Raw genomic sequence first — 18,614 nt, 5'->3', positions numbered from 1 at the left:
TTGAACAAAAACGGGCCTTCTTCTTAGTGCACGACCCCGTAGGCCTCAGCCTCACTCCCTGACCCTGTGGGCAGAGCTGCCAATGGGCTGGAGCCAGATGAACTTTACGTGATCCAGGCTCGGGTCCAGTTAAGACGCACAAGAATCGGTCACCGACTCACCATAGAGGGTTTGCCAATTTGATGTTAAATACATACATTGTGCAAGCGTTAGGATTAACTTGATCGATCCTTACGGCAAAATCACCAGGGTGTTGGATGAAGGGAGTGCTAAGCCATAAGCAGGGGCAGAAACATAAGGGTCGGATTGACTTTGTACCTGCCATCTTCATTGTGCACTAGAATGAACATTCATTCATGTGCCTTGTACGCCACCAAAAGAATCATAACTGATTGCATTAATTGACACTGAAGAATAGGAGAGGATCGTTTTCTTGTTTCATATTGCTCCAAGGAAGCTGGTGTGGTAGGTTGGTTTTAGCTATGAGGGAAGCACTTAAGTAGTCATGGATTGAAATTCATGGTCAAATGCCTTTTTTTTTTTTTTTTTGCAAGCCTAGGTGTGAGCGGTTTTCGGATGAGTGGGAGGAGAATTCTACCACCCAAATGAAAGCTGAAGCCACCTTTGCCCTGCAACGTGTCTAGGATTGCCACTGTATCTTGTGCTGCTATATAAGTGCGACTGCAAATAGTTAGCCCGGCAATCATGTGCTCGATTGGACAAGAGGTGGTTTGGAAAAGTTGAAGACCCTTATGATATAATGCAGCAAATCAATTAGATGCTCATATCCAAAATGAGGAGGAAGAGAGTGAAGAGTTCTCATCATGTGGGAAAATTTTGGTGGTTCTACCGTATATAATACGTGTGCTTCGCTATCAACAGCTCGCCACGTGATTGCCAGCCATTTTCGGTGTGCGATGACCTTGACTCCAAACTCTAGTGGTTACGTCCAACATGCTATTAATTAAAGATGAGCTAGCAATAAAAAAGAAGCACTTCCGTTAATGCCATGGCTGAATCTACTCTCAATAACATAGTAGATGGGCTCCAATACAGCTTTCGACGCAAGCTATTGTTCCGTTTTTTTTTTTATTTTTGGGGGGATAATTTTGTGATTTCGGGGTTCTATTTATAATCAAATTTCACTGCTAAAACATGGTTTAATTAACAGTAGAATTACCCGCACGCATTCCAAATATATAATATGCATAAAGTTTATTAAGATCAAGGGTCATGGAAAATGTCAGGATAAGAATCTAGATCGACCAAAACAAATGCTTAAAAGGCAAATTTTATATAAAAAAAGTATACATATATATAACAATTTTTACAAACGATGAGGTTCCAGAAGCACTTGCACATCATCTCTTTCACATAGGCAGCACAAATTGCCATGAGCACAAATTGCCACGAGGGGTTTAGCGCAACCAGTGGCGGGTAGGTGCCTGATCTTTCAATTTCCAACTTGATTGATTGAGGTTGGAGGTTGAACTGCTTATTGGAGAGCGGATGACATGATCTCTTGGAGGATGTTAGATTTATATTCCACGGGCGCCGTTACAGTAAGCTGATAATTCTATAACCTTATCATGCTGCTCCTTTAAGCGCCTTCGTCTTCCTGCTCCGTTAGCCTCACTGCCCAAGGCGACTTTCCAAAGTTATAAATACTAGCCTGCACCCTTTTCGAGAGGCAAAAGTTTAAACTAATGAATTTTTTGCAGTACAAGAAAAAAATTGCAACTCCGACCGACCGAGTTGGAGAGCAACGATAAAAAAAAGTCACTCGTGCGATATTTATGATAAAGCAAGTGGTTGGTTGAAAAATTTTGAAAAGCCGAAGGCCCTGCACGAAATTAAGAGCAAAACGTTGAACCTTACGCTGTTCTCTTCTGTCTATCAAACAAAAGCCAGTTTGAAATAAAAACGGTCGCTTTCAAGAACTTGCTGTTTCAAAGAGAGATCCCGCATAGTATATCTCCGCAGCCGGCTAGAAGATCAGGCTCTTGAATTATGTTTTTCAAGTGAAAACAAATGTAAGTTTCATACGTGTTATAAGAAGCAGCCACATGCATGGGGACTTTATTCTGTGAAAGAAATAGATTCAATAAGTCAAATATAAATAGAAGCAAGTGAAAAGAAAATTTACGAAACAAAACCTCCATCCGCTCAAAGAGTGATCCAGCATAAGATAAAATGAATAAAAGTGGATCCACATTCCGCGTGCGTGTATTATTTGATTGACTTAATTTCTTAGGAAGGCGTTAAAAGATAAGTGAAATTGCGTTACATGACATGAGCGTGGTTTTCCTTTTCCCCCCTGTTTTTTTTTTTTTTACTTGGACACATCAGTGAGGCGTGAGGTTAAGTAACTAACAATGATGATGAGGGATTCGGGAAGAACTGAACCGTCCAACCCCTCACCATTTCAAGCCTCCCTCCCTCACCGTATTGTTCCTCTTCCTCCCTCACGGCGCTCCTCCTTCCCCACCGGCGACCCGCCGATTGACCTGTCTGCTGCGTCCCTGTTAGAGGTGACTGGGACGACGGGCGACAGCCGGTGACTTCGCCGGGAGGGAGGGCGCGTCGTCGGTCACTATCTGCGGGGAGGAAACCTAAGCGCGTTACTCCTATATAAGATCCAATTCTCTCTCTCTCTCTCTCTCACTGTCTCTCTCTTTTCCCGGACCAAGTGAGGGTGTGGCAAACAGGGCTTTCGACGTCTCTCGCTACCCGTCCGCCGAGGTGCTGAGCTGGTTTAGTTGAGGTACTTCGTTTTCCATTTCCTGTTTGTGTTTTTCTTTGATTTCTTCTTGTGTCGCTGAAATGGATTGTTTTGGAGGCTTGTACCGTGAAGCGGAAGAGGAAGAAAAGAAAGGGAAGCCTGATTCTTTTCCCGTTATTTATTTTCCCTTTCCTCTTGCGGACGGCCGATACTGGGAGGAAGGATCTTGACGAGGTTTCCCTTTCTTGCTTTAGACTGTGATAGGAGACGAGGAAACCCTAGTGCGGTTTTGGGAGGAGAAGAAGAATGGTTAGCAAGTATCTGCAGTGTTTGTTGATTAGGTTCAACGTCTGTCTGTTGGTAGAGAGATCATGCTCTACTGCGTAAGGGAAGAGATCACTGGGGAATGATTTTAGAGGTGTTGATGATGTTCTATTACCCAATCCAGAATATTTTTTATATTCTCGTTTCTCTTTGTTTCGCTTCTTGACTCGATATTTCTTTTCCCTTGCTGTCCTTTTTTTTCTGTAATGGAGAAGGATCCTTGTAGAAGGTTGAATACCCCGTACCTCTATTATTCTTGCCAAACATTTGGGCGCCCTTTCCTGCGACTTCCTTGTCATTTCGGGTGTTTGCGTGTCATGCATTCCGTTTTTGTGCTTCCTTGATGCGGTTTTTAGAAGGAAAGCAATGGGCATGTAAACGTTTCTCGAATTTTATTGTCTTTAAGGAGGATTTCGCTGGCTTCCCTTGCAGTTTTTACCCACATATTGAAAGATGAGTAGCAGAAAGGAGGAAGAAAGGAATGAGAAGATTATACGAGGTCTTATGAAGCTTCCTCCTAACAGGCGATGCATCAATTGCAATAGCCTGGTAAGCTGCTTCTGTTCTCTGCATCTCTCCATGGTTTATGTTACTATTTATTGTCGATCATCCAGCAATTGTTTCGTCCAAAGAATATTTTGGAAGTGTTTTTACTATTACTTGTGGATATTTGGTTGTGGGCGTTGGTGTCCTGAAAAGTCAGCTGCTATTCTCCTGGATCTCCTAAATTTTTTTCTTCCTGTGTGGGGATTGGGCGTCCATGGACGTGTCCCGATGTCCAGAAAAACTCTGATAGTCTCTGGCATCCCATTCTTGTCCAGATAACGCACAGTACTTCCTGTTTCGTTTGCCTAAATGCATCTATTCAACTATCTCTGTCAGTATGTAAGTAGTGTTCCTTCTTAGGGCTTCCAACTGAGTAAAATTGAACTTTTCTTTGACGAATCGATGAATATTGACAAGAATCCACTTATTTTACCAGCAAATTGACTTTCTGACATTAGACGTATAAATTGGAATTTGTGATGCAAAATATAAAGGCAATTACATTAGAGTGGTGAGATGTGGTGCAACCAGAAGCCAGCGGAAAGCATGCTGTGTTCTTATCTTGCTTCTCCTTCTGGCTAGTGTGAAAGTAATTTTTAGGAGTTTGTGATTGGTAAAAAGGCTGTGGAACACTAAAGCTTTTTGAACTTTCCTCTTATTTATTCCTGAGTTAGACAACACCTGTTAGGTGTTGGCGTGTTGCATTTGAGGCAGGATGATATTTCATAGCAATTTTGCCAACCCTGTATATGCGTTATTTATATGTGATCCAACTCTGTGTTTATGGTTGGAATGGATGATATAATATCCATGTGGGTTGTAACTTCCTTTACAATTTTTTCAATAAAAGTATATTGAACATGCACATGCACACATTCATACACCAAGATCCTCTAATTAAGAGCAGTTAAACTGAAAGCATGTGAATAAATTATTAGAAGTAACTACTTTGTGGTTTAGAACACCAAGGTCACTTTTCAAACATTTACCTGGTGGGATTAGTATTTGTGCTTGATAATTTGTATCATGTTGTCTTACATGAAGTGGTATTAATATCACAGGAATAGATATTGGCACTTTTTTTGATTGTTTGTGTATGCAAAGATGGCCATCATGAAAATAATTTGACATTTAATGCATCACCTGTTTTCTGCATGGTGTGATCTATATTGCTTGTTTATGCGTTCTGTGTTCATTTCATATGTCCTATTCCTTTTTACAATGAATGGTAACTTTGATTTTATATAATCCCCTGTTTGCTTTAATCTTTTGTCAAAAAATATTTGAGCTTTACGACTGGCTTCTGTTGCGGTGAATGTTTCCTGCATTATTTATGTTGGGCGCCTATGAGTTTAATTCTCTAATTTTGGAAGACCACTCAATTTCTTAATTTAATTGAAGGTGTTCCTAATTTCATATGCAGGGGCCACAATATGTTTGTACAAATTTTTGGACATTTGTTTGTACAACATGCAGCGGAATACAGTAAGCTTTCTTTTTTGAGTTGTCACTAGGGAAGTTAGTTGCAAGTTCTTTTAAAAGTTTATGCCCAAAGTTTGCTCTGAATGAGTTATTTGCACTTCTCTTTGAGATCCATTAGATTGCATTAAGGTGCTGCATGGGTAAAGGATTTCATTCCATCACTGAAACACACACATGTTATGCATATGCATGTTCATGTACAAATAGAGTTTTGTTTGTGCATTGGATGCCTTACAAGTGTGTGTTAGAAGTTAGAACCTACATTTGCATCCATTATTTTATTTTCTGAGTATTTATTACAGCAAGATTTATCCCAGTGGCTTGATAGTTTTCTATCTTATTGTTTGGTTGATCTCAAATTCTTTCTTTCACATCTAATTTCGTGGAAACATGTAGCCGTGAATTTACACATCGCGTAAAGTCAGTGTCCATGGCAAAGTTCACCTCCCAGGAAGTTGAAGCCCTTCAGAGAGGTGGCAATCAGGTGATTAGTTTTGCTTTTTTGGATTGGCAATCAGGTGAATGGTTAAGAATTTTCTGTAAGTTCAGTATCCTTCTTTTTGATCAGTAAATTATTTGATTTGCTAGCGTGCTCGTGAAATTTATTTGAAGGATTGGGACACACAGAGGCTTGGTTTTCCTTCGATCAGGTAATATGGTTCCTTTCCCTTTTTTCTGTCCTCTGAGGAGGAGGAGGATATGCAATCTGATAGTTTGCAGTTGTTGTCTACATGCAGTAATGTTGATAGAATCAGGGAATTTATAAAGAATGTGTATGTGGATAAGAAGTTTGCTGGATCAAGAACATCTGACAAGCCTCCAAGGGATACTGTGGTAACTAGTTCTTATGCCAATCATCTGAACATGTTTCATCTTGAGCACTTGTGCGTGTGTCTGTATATATATATATATATATATATATTGTGATGCATGTTTACCCGTAGTTGTGAATTCACATTTCTATACCCTGTGGCTTGCATTTCCTACAGAGCCAACGGAATAATGATGTTGACAATAGGCGAGCTAGCTCTTATCATTCTTATTCCCAAAGTCCACCATATGAACATGAATATGAAGAGCGCCGTTATGGGAAGCAACCTGCAATGCTCAGCAGGAAGCCTGGCTCAGACCGTGTACAATATGAGGGGAAAATCTCTAGCTTTATATACAGCCCAGGCCGACTGAGTGACCATGTCATGTACGAGGACAGGTTTGCCAATGAAGGCCTTGGTGTGAATCCTGTGGATTACTCAGGCTCTAGCCATGGTCACCGAAGGTCTGATGTCCAATCACCTAATTTTCAGAAGGAAACTGGATTCAACAGTCCTCCTGTGCGTGCTGTTAGAGACATATTGGCTGACGATAGGAACTTGCCAACAGCATCCAGATCTTCTGAGGATAATTCCAGGAGGGCGGCTGGTGATGTAACTCGTCCACAGGTTGAACTCTGTACTGAGTCCATCTATATTACCTGGAGAAACATTAGCTTCTGGTGATTATTCTATAATTTTTTGCTTGTATCCTGAATAATTCTGTTGTCTTTTTGCAGAAAACTATGTCTACTGGCAGTTTTGGTTCTATTGACAGCAACTCAATGTCCTTGAAGCCTGTTGTTTCATCCAGCTTAATAGATATAAACTTTGACAGTGGGCCGGTTCCTGGGCCTCAACAGAATAGGCCATCTTTCAACCCAACCTTTTCACAGACTGTTCCATCAAGTTCTGCAAGTCAGAACCCATTTGATTTCCCTTCAACAAATTCTGCTACTTCAGTTGATCTATTTGCTGATGTTTCTCAGCAGCAGAGTTCAGCTGTTATGCCATCAATAGATCTTTTCGCGAATGTCAACCAGCAACAGCTGTCTCCTGCCCCATCTACTGATCTATTTGGTAATGTCATGCAACCGAAGTTATCTTCTATCTGCTCACAGCAGAAACTACCTTCTACTTCTTTCACAGACAGTGAAGGATGGGCTACGTTTGATTCCCCACAGCAGCTGCCACTGGCACCTGAAATGAAAAGCATATCCATAGTCATGACATCCAGGGAGGTAACGTTACAGCAACAGTTTGAAGCCTTTTCATCTGAAAATGACAGGACACATCTGCCATCTGATCCAAGTTCTAATGGTCCTTCAGGGTCCCAAGTAAGAAACTATCTTGAATTCGATTTCATGGGATCAAGAATTTTCACTAACGTTTTGCTTTCCCAACAGCTTACCCTATTCCCATGGTAGAATACAATAGTACCTATTTGGCTATTTCAGTTGAAGATTTTCTTTATAAGTGGCTTGGTACCAATATTAACTGATATTTTTATTTATTTATATATTTATTTTTTTTTGGGGGCAGTGGAACGCATTTGATGCTGCTAGTGGTGGCAATCTACCAGTCCCCTCGGGAGGTTCAGTTACACAAGGTGAACCTGCAGTTCATACTGTTTTGCCTACTGCAACTGCCAATCAGTTATGGAATTCTATATCCATTGAGGTGTGCATTGTCAATTACCTTTTTATTTAATATGCTTGAACAGTGTTTGGTACATTAGTATTGATGCCACAAATTTTACAGGAATTAACAACCACAAGATACCAAAGTTCACTTATGAAAGATGGACCTTCTGTAAATAGTTTCACAAATAATAGTGTGGTATCAGCATCATCATTTCCGTTGTCCGGAACTCCTTTCATGGTATGTTTCTCTTTTTCTTTATAATATCCCCACTCTTCTGCATTATGCAACTACCTGTATCATCCATTATCTAATGCCAACCTTTCTTGAACAGGGAGATGAATCATCAGATTTCAAGAGCGTGAAATCCACAAACCCATTTGATCTTCCTTATGATTCTGATGGGGGAGAGAACAATGTGGTATGACCTAGCAAGTAGCACCTTGTCTTGGAGAAATTTGATAAGTTTAAAGTAACAAATTAGACTGGATTACCGATTTTAGCCAACTCTAGGTTAAACTTATGGTAGGCAGCTTTAGGCATGTTTCTTCTTTGTCTCTTTTAAATAGAGTTGGGAAACACTCCTTTTAAAATGTCTTGGGGATCACTCCTTTGCTTCTTCTTGTCCTATATGGCATCAGGGAATTTACCTGCTTTTCTAATTTTTTGTTTTCTTTTACCATTGGAAAAAATAAAGTAGTTTCAGCTGGGAAACTCTTATGTTGGCAAAATTAGCTTGTGAGAATTGAATAACCTTATGAAATTGTTGCATATGCTATTAGTAATTTAGCATTGGATTACAGGGTTCTCTGTCCATTGCTATTGTTACAGTTCTGCGACGAGGTGCTCTTGATGAAGTTATTGTCAATTACTTTCTAGTTTCTATCTTATCTTGGAGCAAGTTAATATTTGGGTGACAATTATATCTAGTTGGTCCTTCCGGTTTAGGTGGTCCCTACATTCTAAACCCGGTGGTAACCAAATCATGGTTAAATCAAGTTTTTTCCTGTTGAAGTTTGTGTCAAAAGTTTGTCATAAGCCTTCTTTGGACTAGTTATGTCATATTCTGAGGAAGTGCTTTTTGTGGTTATCAGGACAAGCCTTTGTTGAGACGTGTAGCTACTAGCTATGTGAGCTATTTGTAAGAGTAATGCCTTTTTCCTCCTGATTGCAGTTCTTAGACATGGGATCTCTACAAGCAGCCCTGCCAAATCCACAATTACCAAATAATTTCGTGAGTGGGTTGAATCCTTCATGGTTTCCTCCAGGCTCGGTCCCGCCTTGTATGCCTCCTGCATCCCAAGGTAATTTGCACCTTTGAATGAAAAATTGAGTTGCCTTGAAGGCTGTATCACTTAAACATTTATGTGGATTCTGCAGGAAGCACAACCTTTATTGGCGGTCAAGCACCACCTTCGCAACTTCTGTAAGTACAATAATATTTCATGATGGTGTTGGTGAATGGTGATAATGCCCTTACATTTGCTTGTTGTTTCAATGGCGGGAACTTGATCTATTTGTTTGTTTAGTGTATCAAAGGGAAAAATTTTGGACACGTTGTGCTGCTTGATAATTCCTTTCTTCCATTCTTATTTTTCTGAAATTCATTTCTCTGATATTAGGGTTTATTGAATTTGCAGAAACTTGCCGACCCAAGGTCCTGTTGCTCCTCTCGGTGGCAATCCATTTGCTTAGGATGATGAACTGACCAATGCTTTGCTTCTATACCTGCTGCTGTGGATCAACTGGATTGGTTCGTAGCGTTGTACTCCCGTATGGGAAATCAGGCTTGTCGAGTGCGTCTGTATTTGCATTTGTTTCGTGGCGTGCTTGTTGTATATTAATTTTGCCAATTAGCTTTCATGCCATATTTGGTTCCTAGGGTCCAGCTTTGTGCCTTTGAACGATATTCTTTGAGGGTAGTATAAATCAAAGTAAGAACTTTGTCTGTCGCACATCCCTGAAACAGAATGCATTTACCTGCATGAAGTGGCATGGGGTATCTGTGAAAGTTCTCCTTGCTTCAGTTTCAAAATCTTTCAAGCTGGCAAAGTAAATTCATTTTTTTTTCTACCATAATCTGGTTAGTTGTTAAAATGATCGTCAGGAGTTTTCTCGATGCATGTTTTTGTCACTTTTTTCCTTTCTGATAGGGGAAGGGAAAAGCAGAAGGCCTTGTGGTCGTTAGCCAGAAGCTAATAGCGCATGGTGGCCGTATGTCTGATGGGAGTCAATGGCATCACCATGTTTGGTAGCAAACGTTATCAGTGCCTTTTGGAGATGGTTTTTCAAGTTCCGTTGGGAAAAAAACTTCCCCATTCTTTGACATATGTTCGTGGGTGCTAAAACGTCCGGGTTGTTAAGATCCTCGGACGGAGTGTTGTTGCAGGGGTGTTGGAGACTCCCACACAAGAAATAGCTCCGCGGACGATCCGGTTTGAAAAAGGCCAACTAAGTTTCATGGAGAAGCTTCTCTCAGCATTCAATGCAAAAATTTCTTAAGGCTTTTAAAGTTTTGTATGGGTCACCTACGTGAGCGACTGTAACTACTGGGATGAATACAAATTGTAGGGGAATGGGTAAGCGGTCTCATGGATGTCGTTCATCTTGCTTAGATGAACAGCAGCCAACCTCCAAACTTTCGGAACAGCTTTCAGAATCATGGAGATCATTTGACAATATAATATAAAGTATTATATGGATCTTCTCTAATTTTTGAGGCTGATACATGAAATCATATATACTATATATTGCCAAACGGCTGCAAGAGACATTGAGCAATTAATGATGAATTGTTTGAAACAAAGCTAACGGGTTGTCAGCTGGTTCCGTTCATTTGAGGAAACGAGATGTCTGTAGATCTTTATTCAGTTTACCAGCAAAGACTTAGACCTCACCTGATCCTCGTTCCTTCTCTGGGAGCTTAACCTCTCCTCAACAGTATTGAGCATTACTTGCTGGCCGCTGGTTCGGTATGAGGGTTTTTCCATATTTGTCTGCAGAGTATTTTTTGGGGAAAGGTACTTCCTTGAGCACTACAGGCTGGCCGGTGGTTTCGCCATTTTTAGTCTGCAGGGTACTTCTTGGAAACGAGGAAAGGGTGTTTCCCTGTCCCTTATGCTCAAGGATAAGGGTAAGCCAAAACTAGCCTCTGGGTTGGCAGTATAGTGGACCTTAACTGTTTGATGCAGTCATGCTTCAGACTTCATGAAGGGTAGGGAGCTAAATTGTGGGATGTTATGTTAAGAGCGACAAAGCATCTCTGGCGGGACGCGCTACATTTGTCCACACAGTTGATGATTAAAAAATAAGTTTTATAAAATTGAGGTTGTGCTCGGATGATACCCTTAAAAAGGTTGGTTTTTTTAATCTAAAGTTTTATCAGAATCAGATTTTTTAACCGGCTTTTAAAATTAACTTTTTGAAACCTGGTCCTTGTTTAGATGACACAAATGAGTGGGAAATGGGTTTTTTAGGTGTCTTTGCAAGCACTCAGTTTTATCATCAACCAGAATGCGTAAGATGTTGCCCAAACAGCCCAGCCCCCAAGTGGTTAGAGTTACTAGTAGAGGAAAGGGAAGTGGTAGTGGAAAAGAAGCAGCGGGCGGTCAAGGGGCAGGAACCACCCGCGCGGCCGGCAGGCAGAGATCCAGACCCTTCTTGTACCTCCGGGTTGCCTTCACGCCGGTGAACGCCATTGGTCTTTCAACCCAGTTCGGTAGACCACCGGGCGTCCCTTTTACAACTTGGGTGCGGACACCCGGTTAGCGTTCATTCACGCAACGTGCCAAAGTTGGTCCGCACCCATCGGCAAATGACCCCACCCGATCCAGATTTGGTCTTGACCCGAATTCGATATGCTTATGACTCGACTTCCCTCTGCTTTGCTGCGGAGTTTACTTCCCTGGCGCCGTGGCTCTTGCCTTGTTCCTGAGTCCCCGTCCCCGCGCCTCCTCTTTTTGGCCGGGTGTCTCTCCTTCTTTCCCCTCCCTCCAGGCCTTCGTCTCCGGTGAGAAGGTTTGGCTTTAACAACTTCTTCTTCATCATCTCTATCTGTCTCTTCACAATGTTTCCGGTTCTACCTCCGCCTTACCGCAGCCAGAATCAAGGCCAGGTATCTTGTGTCTTTTGTTTCTTCTTCTTCTCCTTCTTTCTGTCTCTCTCTCTCTCTCTCTCTCTCTCTCTGTGTGTGTACCTTTTGTGCCCTCGTTATGTATATGTATTTTATTTTGATAAGCTTGCATTTGGTTCTCGTTGTTTTATGGGTAGCAGGGAACGGTGAATGCTCTTCCTGGGGCAAACCATCAACTTAATAATCTTTCTAATTTGAGCAACAATTTCACCCAACAGATGCCTCAATATCCGTTTCCTGTGCCAAACAATCCACTGGTCCCCCAAAATGTGCTGGTCGCTCCATACGTGGGCAGCCAACTCGCAGCTCCGGTGGTGGCGTTTGATAATCGTAATGCAAACATCCCGAGTTTGCTTGGCAACCCATTGAGTTTTCAAGCACTAGATTGTCAACTCATTTGTCAGAATCAGCCGCTGTCTTTGAATCAGCCTCAAGGTGTCGTGCATTCTAATGAACGCCCTACTGTTCCTTCATCGGCTTCTCATATGATGACTCCGCCTATGATTCATGGTCATTCATGCGCTCCCAGTCAAGTTGCTCAACCAGGTGGTTTTCTGAACCCCGGATTCGTTATCGGCGACTGTCGAATGCGTCCCGGCAATTCTGCTCTGAACTGTAATGCTGCTGTTGTGCCTAGTAATATGCAACTGCAGAATCAATGCAATTTCATAGCCCAATTACTGAATCAGAATATGATGCACTTAGCACAGGTACTTGCTCAGCAAGTACCTGTCGGAGGCTTACCTCGACCAGACCAAGTGACAACTGGGATGCATCATAGCCAGCCAAGCTGGAGTACAGACGGATTTCAACAGGTAAAGGCCGTGTTTCTCCTTCAGTTATAACATTGGCTATATGTGCTGTCTGAAATTTGACCTTCAATTTTGTTTTATTTTTTGGTTTTTAAAATCCATTAGCACCTTATGCATGTTAGTCCTCCACCTGCGGTTAATGGCCACGGTAGCTGCTCAACTGCACAGTCACATCCTGCGGCTCGTCAAAATTCAAGTTATGTTGCCGGAAATTCTCATACAAGTCAGGGAAATTCTCTTGGACTTCCTGTCTTGACCATGAATCAAAATGGTAGTCACCTTGCACCTGCTGCTGCTCCAAATCTAACTTCCGGGGTTTTTCCTCTGCAAGGTCAATCTCTTCAAGGGATGCAACAGAAGGAACAAATGTTGAAGGTGAAAAGGATATCCTTTTTATTTGTCATATCGAATGGAGTTTGTAGTAGCATGCGGGAAGGAGAACGCTATTTACCAGACGTGCCTGATACTTTCAAATCTCAATAGAGAATTATTGGTTATTGTGTTTGCTTGTCATTCATGGGTTTGACCTACTAGTATTTCAGGTTAAGAGAAATGAAAGTGATAGCCTAAGTATCCATTCTCATGGCGGTCAGGTAAAGACTGGTGGTATTAGTTCAAGAAGAGGTTATCATGGTTCACACGGAAAAGAGTTGAAGAATTCAAGGTGCACCCGATGAATATTAACATTTGTTTTTTTAAAATTTGATCATCTACATTTTGAATAAGCTTGAGACGTTTTCAATTTAAACGTGCTGTTTCCAGATTTCATAAGCCTTCTACCAACCACCTGGGGCAGAGAAATGACAAATTCATGATTAGAACTGGTAAAGTAAATATTGTTTTTCTGGTCATTGCACGGCTAGTTGTTTCTGGCAACTTCATCTTGGATAGCTTTGATGTTTTTCTGTTTCACTTATTTACATATCAAGATGACCCATTTGTTGTCACTGCCGCTGCTTATATTCCTTAAGGCTTCTAGTCGCAGGAAGCACTGCGTAATGTTTGTGTTAGAAACCTAAATAATTGCCTTCTTGGGCGTAGTGTCTCCTCATTTTGTCCTTTTGCTATTTAGCCTGTTCATACCTGGTCTTTACTTGAGTTGTTGATCTTCTTTTTAGAGATTGAAATACTATGTATATTTTAATCTCCATCTGCTACTTTGTAGTTTGTCCTTCTAGGATCCCCCTTCTTAGATCAATTACGCATTGAGCACATAAAAATTTACCAAGAGAAGCTCCTCCTACATATCTGGAAATAAAAGGATTGCTTTCTTTTGCTTTGATGTCTTATTTGGGTCATCCGTAACTAATGTACTATCTTTTTTTGAGTCATATCTATTTTTTTTCCCTTCAATACAGAACAGGCATTTGTATATCAAATAGGCATACATGTAATTCTTCTTTTTGTGCTTTGATCTGCTGATATCAGGTCAAGTCAAGAAAGGTGTGAGAAACAACACATTCTTAAATTCCAAAGGTCAAGAAGATCAAAAGCGTAAAAGGTTGTATCTTTGCTAGTCCATCTTCCATTCGTTCCTTCCTAGTTATTTTTCCTATTTGTGTCCTTCTCTAGAGAGCATATTCATCATCTGGAGACGATTTGACATATTGGTGAAGTATGACTTGATAGCTGGCACAGAATCGAATTCATGGCTGTCTTATTAAAAATTGAAGGTTTTTTTTTTTTTTTTTTGTTTAAAGAGGAATATTAAAATGTAGAATAATTCAGCCTTCTTGGTAAAAAATGTTCATATATTTCATTCTAGTACACTGAGTACTTTCATGACAGAATTCTTCTCCATAATGTTGCAGCATCTTATCTTTAACGCATAGTCACAAATAGAGGCGATATTTTGACAATATTGTGTTTTTATAGCCAAACTAACAAGCGTTTCCAAACGGAAAACCTCATAATTTTTCCAAAATACTTCCAAAAAAGTATTTCACATGAGTTTGTTATTATTGCAATATTTTTCCTTTTATATTAAAAAATCATTTGTAAATATTAAATATTGTTTGTGCATGTTTCTATTTTTTGTTTACTACTTTACTTTAAAAACTTAAAAGCTATTTGAATATTTGTTCATTATGATCTTGGATTAATATAGATCTTTAAATTTCAATTTTCATATTTTTTTATGTTTTTATATATTTTTAAATCTTGTTCGATTTTCCTAAGATTGTCCTATGGAAAATAACTCTACTGAAAAGTATCTCAGGAAATCATGCCAAGGGGAACTCAATAACTTTATTTGTGACTTTGTCTTCGAGTATTTCATCGTTAAAGAGTATTAGACCTGAACCTGCTATTACGTGCTTAATCAAGATTCAGTGCATTTTGCTGTTAATCCTTAAGGATTTCAGAATCACATCGAAATTTGAATGAACTAGCTTCCACAGAAATTCACTAAGATCTGTATGTAGTTAGATTAATATTATCTTCATAATCTGTTGGGAGTTCTTCTCTGATCATGTTTGATGGGTTTAAATAAATAATAGAGGCCTGTGGTACGCAGATCCCCCATTATTGATGAGGCTTTAGTCCATTAAGACCTCTTGAGTTTCTTAATCTCACTCTTCTTGTTCTTTGTTGTTCTCCTTGTGATTTCATCATTCAACGAATAAAGTGAAATAATGGTGGCCTCATCTAGTTCTTAAATGTGTGTTTTCCGTCTTGTGGTTGATGGCTGGGGAAGGGGAAATGCAATTGATTGTGTTGAACTTAGATGAACCTGCTATTGTAGTACTTTACATCTTTTGGCTGGTGGCTTACCTCTGAAGTATATTGGTAGTGCTTTCATTTAGATAAGTCTGTTGTGATGGTATCCTATACAGTGAATTTTGTTCTGGCAAATTTGCTTGATTTTCTCTAAAATGGTGATCAAGCAGCAATACTTGATGGATTAAATGGTGGTGACATATCAGAGAAAACTCTTAACATTCATGATGCACTTGTGGATCTCTCTCTCTCTCTCTCTGTGTCTCTGTCCCTCTCTTTTCTTTCCCAATGAGAGTCAATCTCAGTATTCCTCATGAGGTCCATAACAAGTGTGAAAAACTTGTTAGGCTGGTCTTATAACTTGCCCAGAAGGATTGTATTTGTATTAACCTTGAAGTTCCTTATTCCTTACATTTGTTGATGTTCTTGTGAAGGTCCATCCACTTGACATACACAGAGGAAGAAATTCTGCAATGGCAAGAAGAACGAAAAAGAAACTATCCAACTACTGCAAACATTGAGAAAAAGGTCAGACAATGTCAATATTATTATAGTAGCACCATAATTTTAGTATTGTTTTCATTGTTATTTGTACTACTACTAATACCAGTGGCAGAGCCAGAGAATTCTGCCCAAGGGGCACACCTGGATCCAGGGGCAGCAGCTCATATGGCTGGACCCTGGACCCATGTCCATTTTCCATTTAGAACTTGCAGGTCCATGGCCCACACATAGCTCCACCAGTGGCTACTGCTACTACTATCACTAATAGTAATATAGTAGCAGTTTTAGCAGCAGAAACAATGTTTCAAGAAAAAGAAGGTATGGATAATTGTTATTACAAAAATTTTCTTGATAGGCAAAGATGCTGTTGGAGATGCAGAAAGATGGCAAATCTATTGATGCAAATGCCAAGATACGACGTCGCCAGGTACAAGCAGTTGATACTTTCTTACTCGACAGAACTATGTCTTGCCAACCATTTGGGGCACACTTTTAGTAGCATAGATTTTTTTTTTTTTTGGGGTGTGACCTACATATGAATGCTGTTTGGCAAGGCGTGACTGCTGTTGGCCTCGCATGTGCTGTATATCTGGTGCATGGATCTTCCCCCAAGCTTCATTCGCGACTTATTACTCATTAGTCTTGCTTTCTGCTTTCAGCAACTCAAGGAGATCCTAGCTAAACAGGCAGAGTTGGGAGTGGAGGTCGCTGAGATACCTCCAGGATATTTATCTGATTCTCAAAAAAACTGTGCAAGAGGGCATAAGAATAAATTTGGCAGGGGTTCATTCAAAAACAAGTATGGCAGGAATACTGAATTGCGTGGAGATGGCAAACAACTTGAAAGTTTAGATGATAAGACCTCCCCACGGTCGGTGTTGAACAGTAGAAAACCAACCCTCCTGCAAAAGTTGTTGAGTACAGATATGGAAAGAGACAAGTCTCGCTTGCTGCAAGTTTTCAGGTTTATGAGGATTAACTCTTTTTTTGAGCATTGCCCAGAGATGCATCTGCGGTTACCCTTGGTTACTGCAAGAGATTGTCAGAGCAGTTCGACGCCTACAGAATCGATAGCTTTGGCAAATGTTCGCATTGGTGGTTATGATGATGATAATGACGATGATGATGAAAATGATGGGGTTGGTAATGTTGGTCCCCAAGACGATGGGTTGGATGCTACTGTGGCTGTGATCAAGGAAGAACAGAAGATTTCTGATATTATTGAGGATCAAGAGGAGGGAGAAATCATAGATTAGTCTCTCTCTCTCGTTTATGCATTCCGTATAGTTTCTGACAAATGAACGAGCTTTCAGTCTAGAACTTGTGCATATCAGAGGTGTGGATCCTCGTCCCACGGCCTCTGTGTGCTCTGTGCAGGCACCGCCCTATCTTTCAGGACGCGTACGTCCCCTCTTCCAAGTTCCAAGGGATCATACCTGGATACTGATAGCAAATACGAGCAAAACGTTAGTGGAGGTATATGGATGTTAAAAGCCTCTGAGAAATCATTTTTCTGCCTACCGAAGTTTGTATAGATTCGCCGATCACAAATTCGTTGTATAGCATTTGCCAACCAATCGTTAATATTAGAGCATGTAAGAGGAAGAAACGGCCGCGATACCGCGTTCTTAGGAGCTCGCTCATAAGTGCTTATATCAGTCTCTTGGAAGAAAAACTTGGCCTGCCTGTCCTAGGTTGACTCTGATAATGTTGAGCCATTAATGTGTCAAATGTGAGGCTTTTTCTGGGTAAAACGCGTTTTGTTGTCAAAATAGGCCAGCATGCCTGAAATAACAATTCCTTTGGCTAAGTTCTCCAATCATCATAAATGAGAAAACAGATGGGTCAATATCAGTAAAAATAATGTTCCTGGATCATGCCATTTTCAGGTTTCGTCTTGCTTATTCCTATACAATTGTATTTTGTCATCAAAATTCAAGCTCATGATTTTTTTTTTCTTGAAATCTAAATTAATGGGGCTCGAGAGTTTGACACAGTTACCTGTTCAGGTCTGTGCCAAATCCCAAACGTGCACAGTGAAGAGCTAAGCTCTATGCCAGGTCTGGTTGAGGTTGGCTCTTTGTTTTTGAGGAATTCCATGTTGATCTTGACAATAAAAAGCTAGCTCTTTCTTATAATGTTCATATCATGCAGAACACATTGATTGAGGTGCGTCTTACAATATATATATATATATATATGTCAGTGTGAACCCAGCTTTCGGCAGGCGAAGGATGCATCCCGGTTTGGAAGGAAAAACCATGACTGGATTGGATTCAGATTGACATCGAATTTGAATCTAAGACCTTATTTAACAAGTTTTTATAACAGAGTAAGAATTGAACATGCAATTGGTTCTCGTTGTGATACTCGGTTTGATTTGACTTTCTCTAACTTTATGTTTATCTTGACCCATATGCAAACGTGCTCATGTTTGTCGGCGTAACTGCAGCAGCGTCTTCCACCATCGTGCTGAGAATTGAAAGGCCAAGCCTTTTCGAAAATAATTTCATCTGTACTCCGAGAAATAAGTAAATTATTAAAAATTTAAACGGAGTAAGAAAAGAGGAAAAGCAATGACCGAACTAAGAAAGCTAAGTGGGTCTAAAAGAATATTTCCCACTCTTTCCTCCCATTCAAAACTACAAAGGACACACAATCTTACTTTAGTATACGCATTTTAAGTGACATAACAAAGACATTCTGTTCTTTCTTTTTTGATTACTTGTGCATGAATAAGACAATCTGTTTGTTTTTTGAAAATAACAAAGGGAATCCTTAACTGCGGCTGTATGTGGCGAACTTTATCAATACTTTTACCAATGGTTTCACAAGAGTACGTTTGAAAAAGCGAGAAATACGACCATCTGATTTTTTGTTCGTAGTTTCATATAAGCAAATTAACAAATTTGAGTTATACAACC

The 18,614-nt window shown here is 40.2% G+C and overlaps 2 protein-coding genes across 7 annotated transcripts; both read left to right on the top strand.

Annotated features, from left to right (window-relative positions):
- The first annotated feature begins 2,386 nt into the window (after positions 1-2,386).
- On the top strand, positions 2,387-9,479 carry LOC116263209 (probable ADP-ribosylation factor GTPase-activating protein AGD14). Of its 3 annotated transcripts, none has more exons than XM_031642856.2 (14): positions 2,387-2,764; positions 3,479-3,595; positions 5,016-5,077; positions 5,471-5,558; positions 5,663-5,724; positions 5,812-5,908; positions 6,064-6,513; positions 6,624-7,220; positions 7,426-7,563; positions 7,645-7,764; positions 7,859-7,945; positions 8,699-8,828; positions 8,905-8,950; positions 9,165-9,479. In XM_031642856.2, the coding sequence occupies exons 2-14, from the start codon at positions 3,500-3,502 to the stop codon at positions 9,217-9,219; spliced, it is 2,028 nt and encodes a 675-aa protein (XP_031498716.1). In that variant the 5' UTR covers positions 2,387-2,764; positions 3,479-3,499; the 3' UTR covers positions 9,220-9,479. The 3 variants fall into 3 exon arrangements, with proteins under 3 accessions (XP_031498716.1, XP_031498721.1, XP_049935975.1); XM_031642861.2 differs by having other exon boundaries at positions 3,453-3,595; XM_050080018.1 differs by lacking the exon at positions 2,387-2,764 and adding an exon at positions 2,912-3,140.
- Positions 9,480-11,393: 1,914 nt separating this feature from the next.
- Positions 11,394-16,967, top strand: LOC116245803 (uncharacterized). 4 transcript variants are annotated; one of them, XM_031617367.2, is made up of 9 exons: positions 11,394-11,638; positions 11,794-12,471; positions 12,574-12,843; positions 13,062-13,132; positions 13,231-13,292; positions 13,897-13,969; positions 15,621-15,714; positions 16,046-16,117; positions 16,350-16,967. In XM_031617367.2, exons 1-9 carry the CDS (start codon positions 11,591-11,593, stop codon positions 16,944-16,946), a joined length of 1,965 nt encoding a protein of 654 aa, XP_031473227.1. In that variant the 5' UTR covers positions 11,394-11,590; the 3' UTR covers positions 16,947-16,967. The 4 variants fall into 4 exon arrangements, with proteins under 4 accessions (XP_031473227.1, XP_031473228.1, XP_031473225.1 ...); XM_031617368.2 differs by having other exon boundaries at positions 11,399-11,638; positions 11,875-12,471; positions 13,011-13,132; XM_031617365.2 differs by having other exon boundaries at positions 11,399-11,638; positions 13,011-13,132.
- Positions 16,968-18,614: the final 1,647 nt, after the last annotated feature.

Source organism: Nymphaea colorata, chromosome 1, assembly GCF_008831285.2.
Source record: "Nymphaea colorata isolate Beijing-Zhang1983 chromosome 1, ASM883128v2, whole genome shotgun sequence".
Taxonomy (NCBI): Eukaryota; Viridiplantae; Streptophyta; class Magnoliopsida; order Nymphaeales; family Nymphaeaceae; genus Nymphaea; species Nymphaea colorata.
This window is presented reverse-complemented; position numbering and strand designations above follow the sequence as displayed.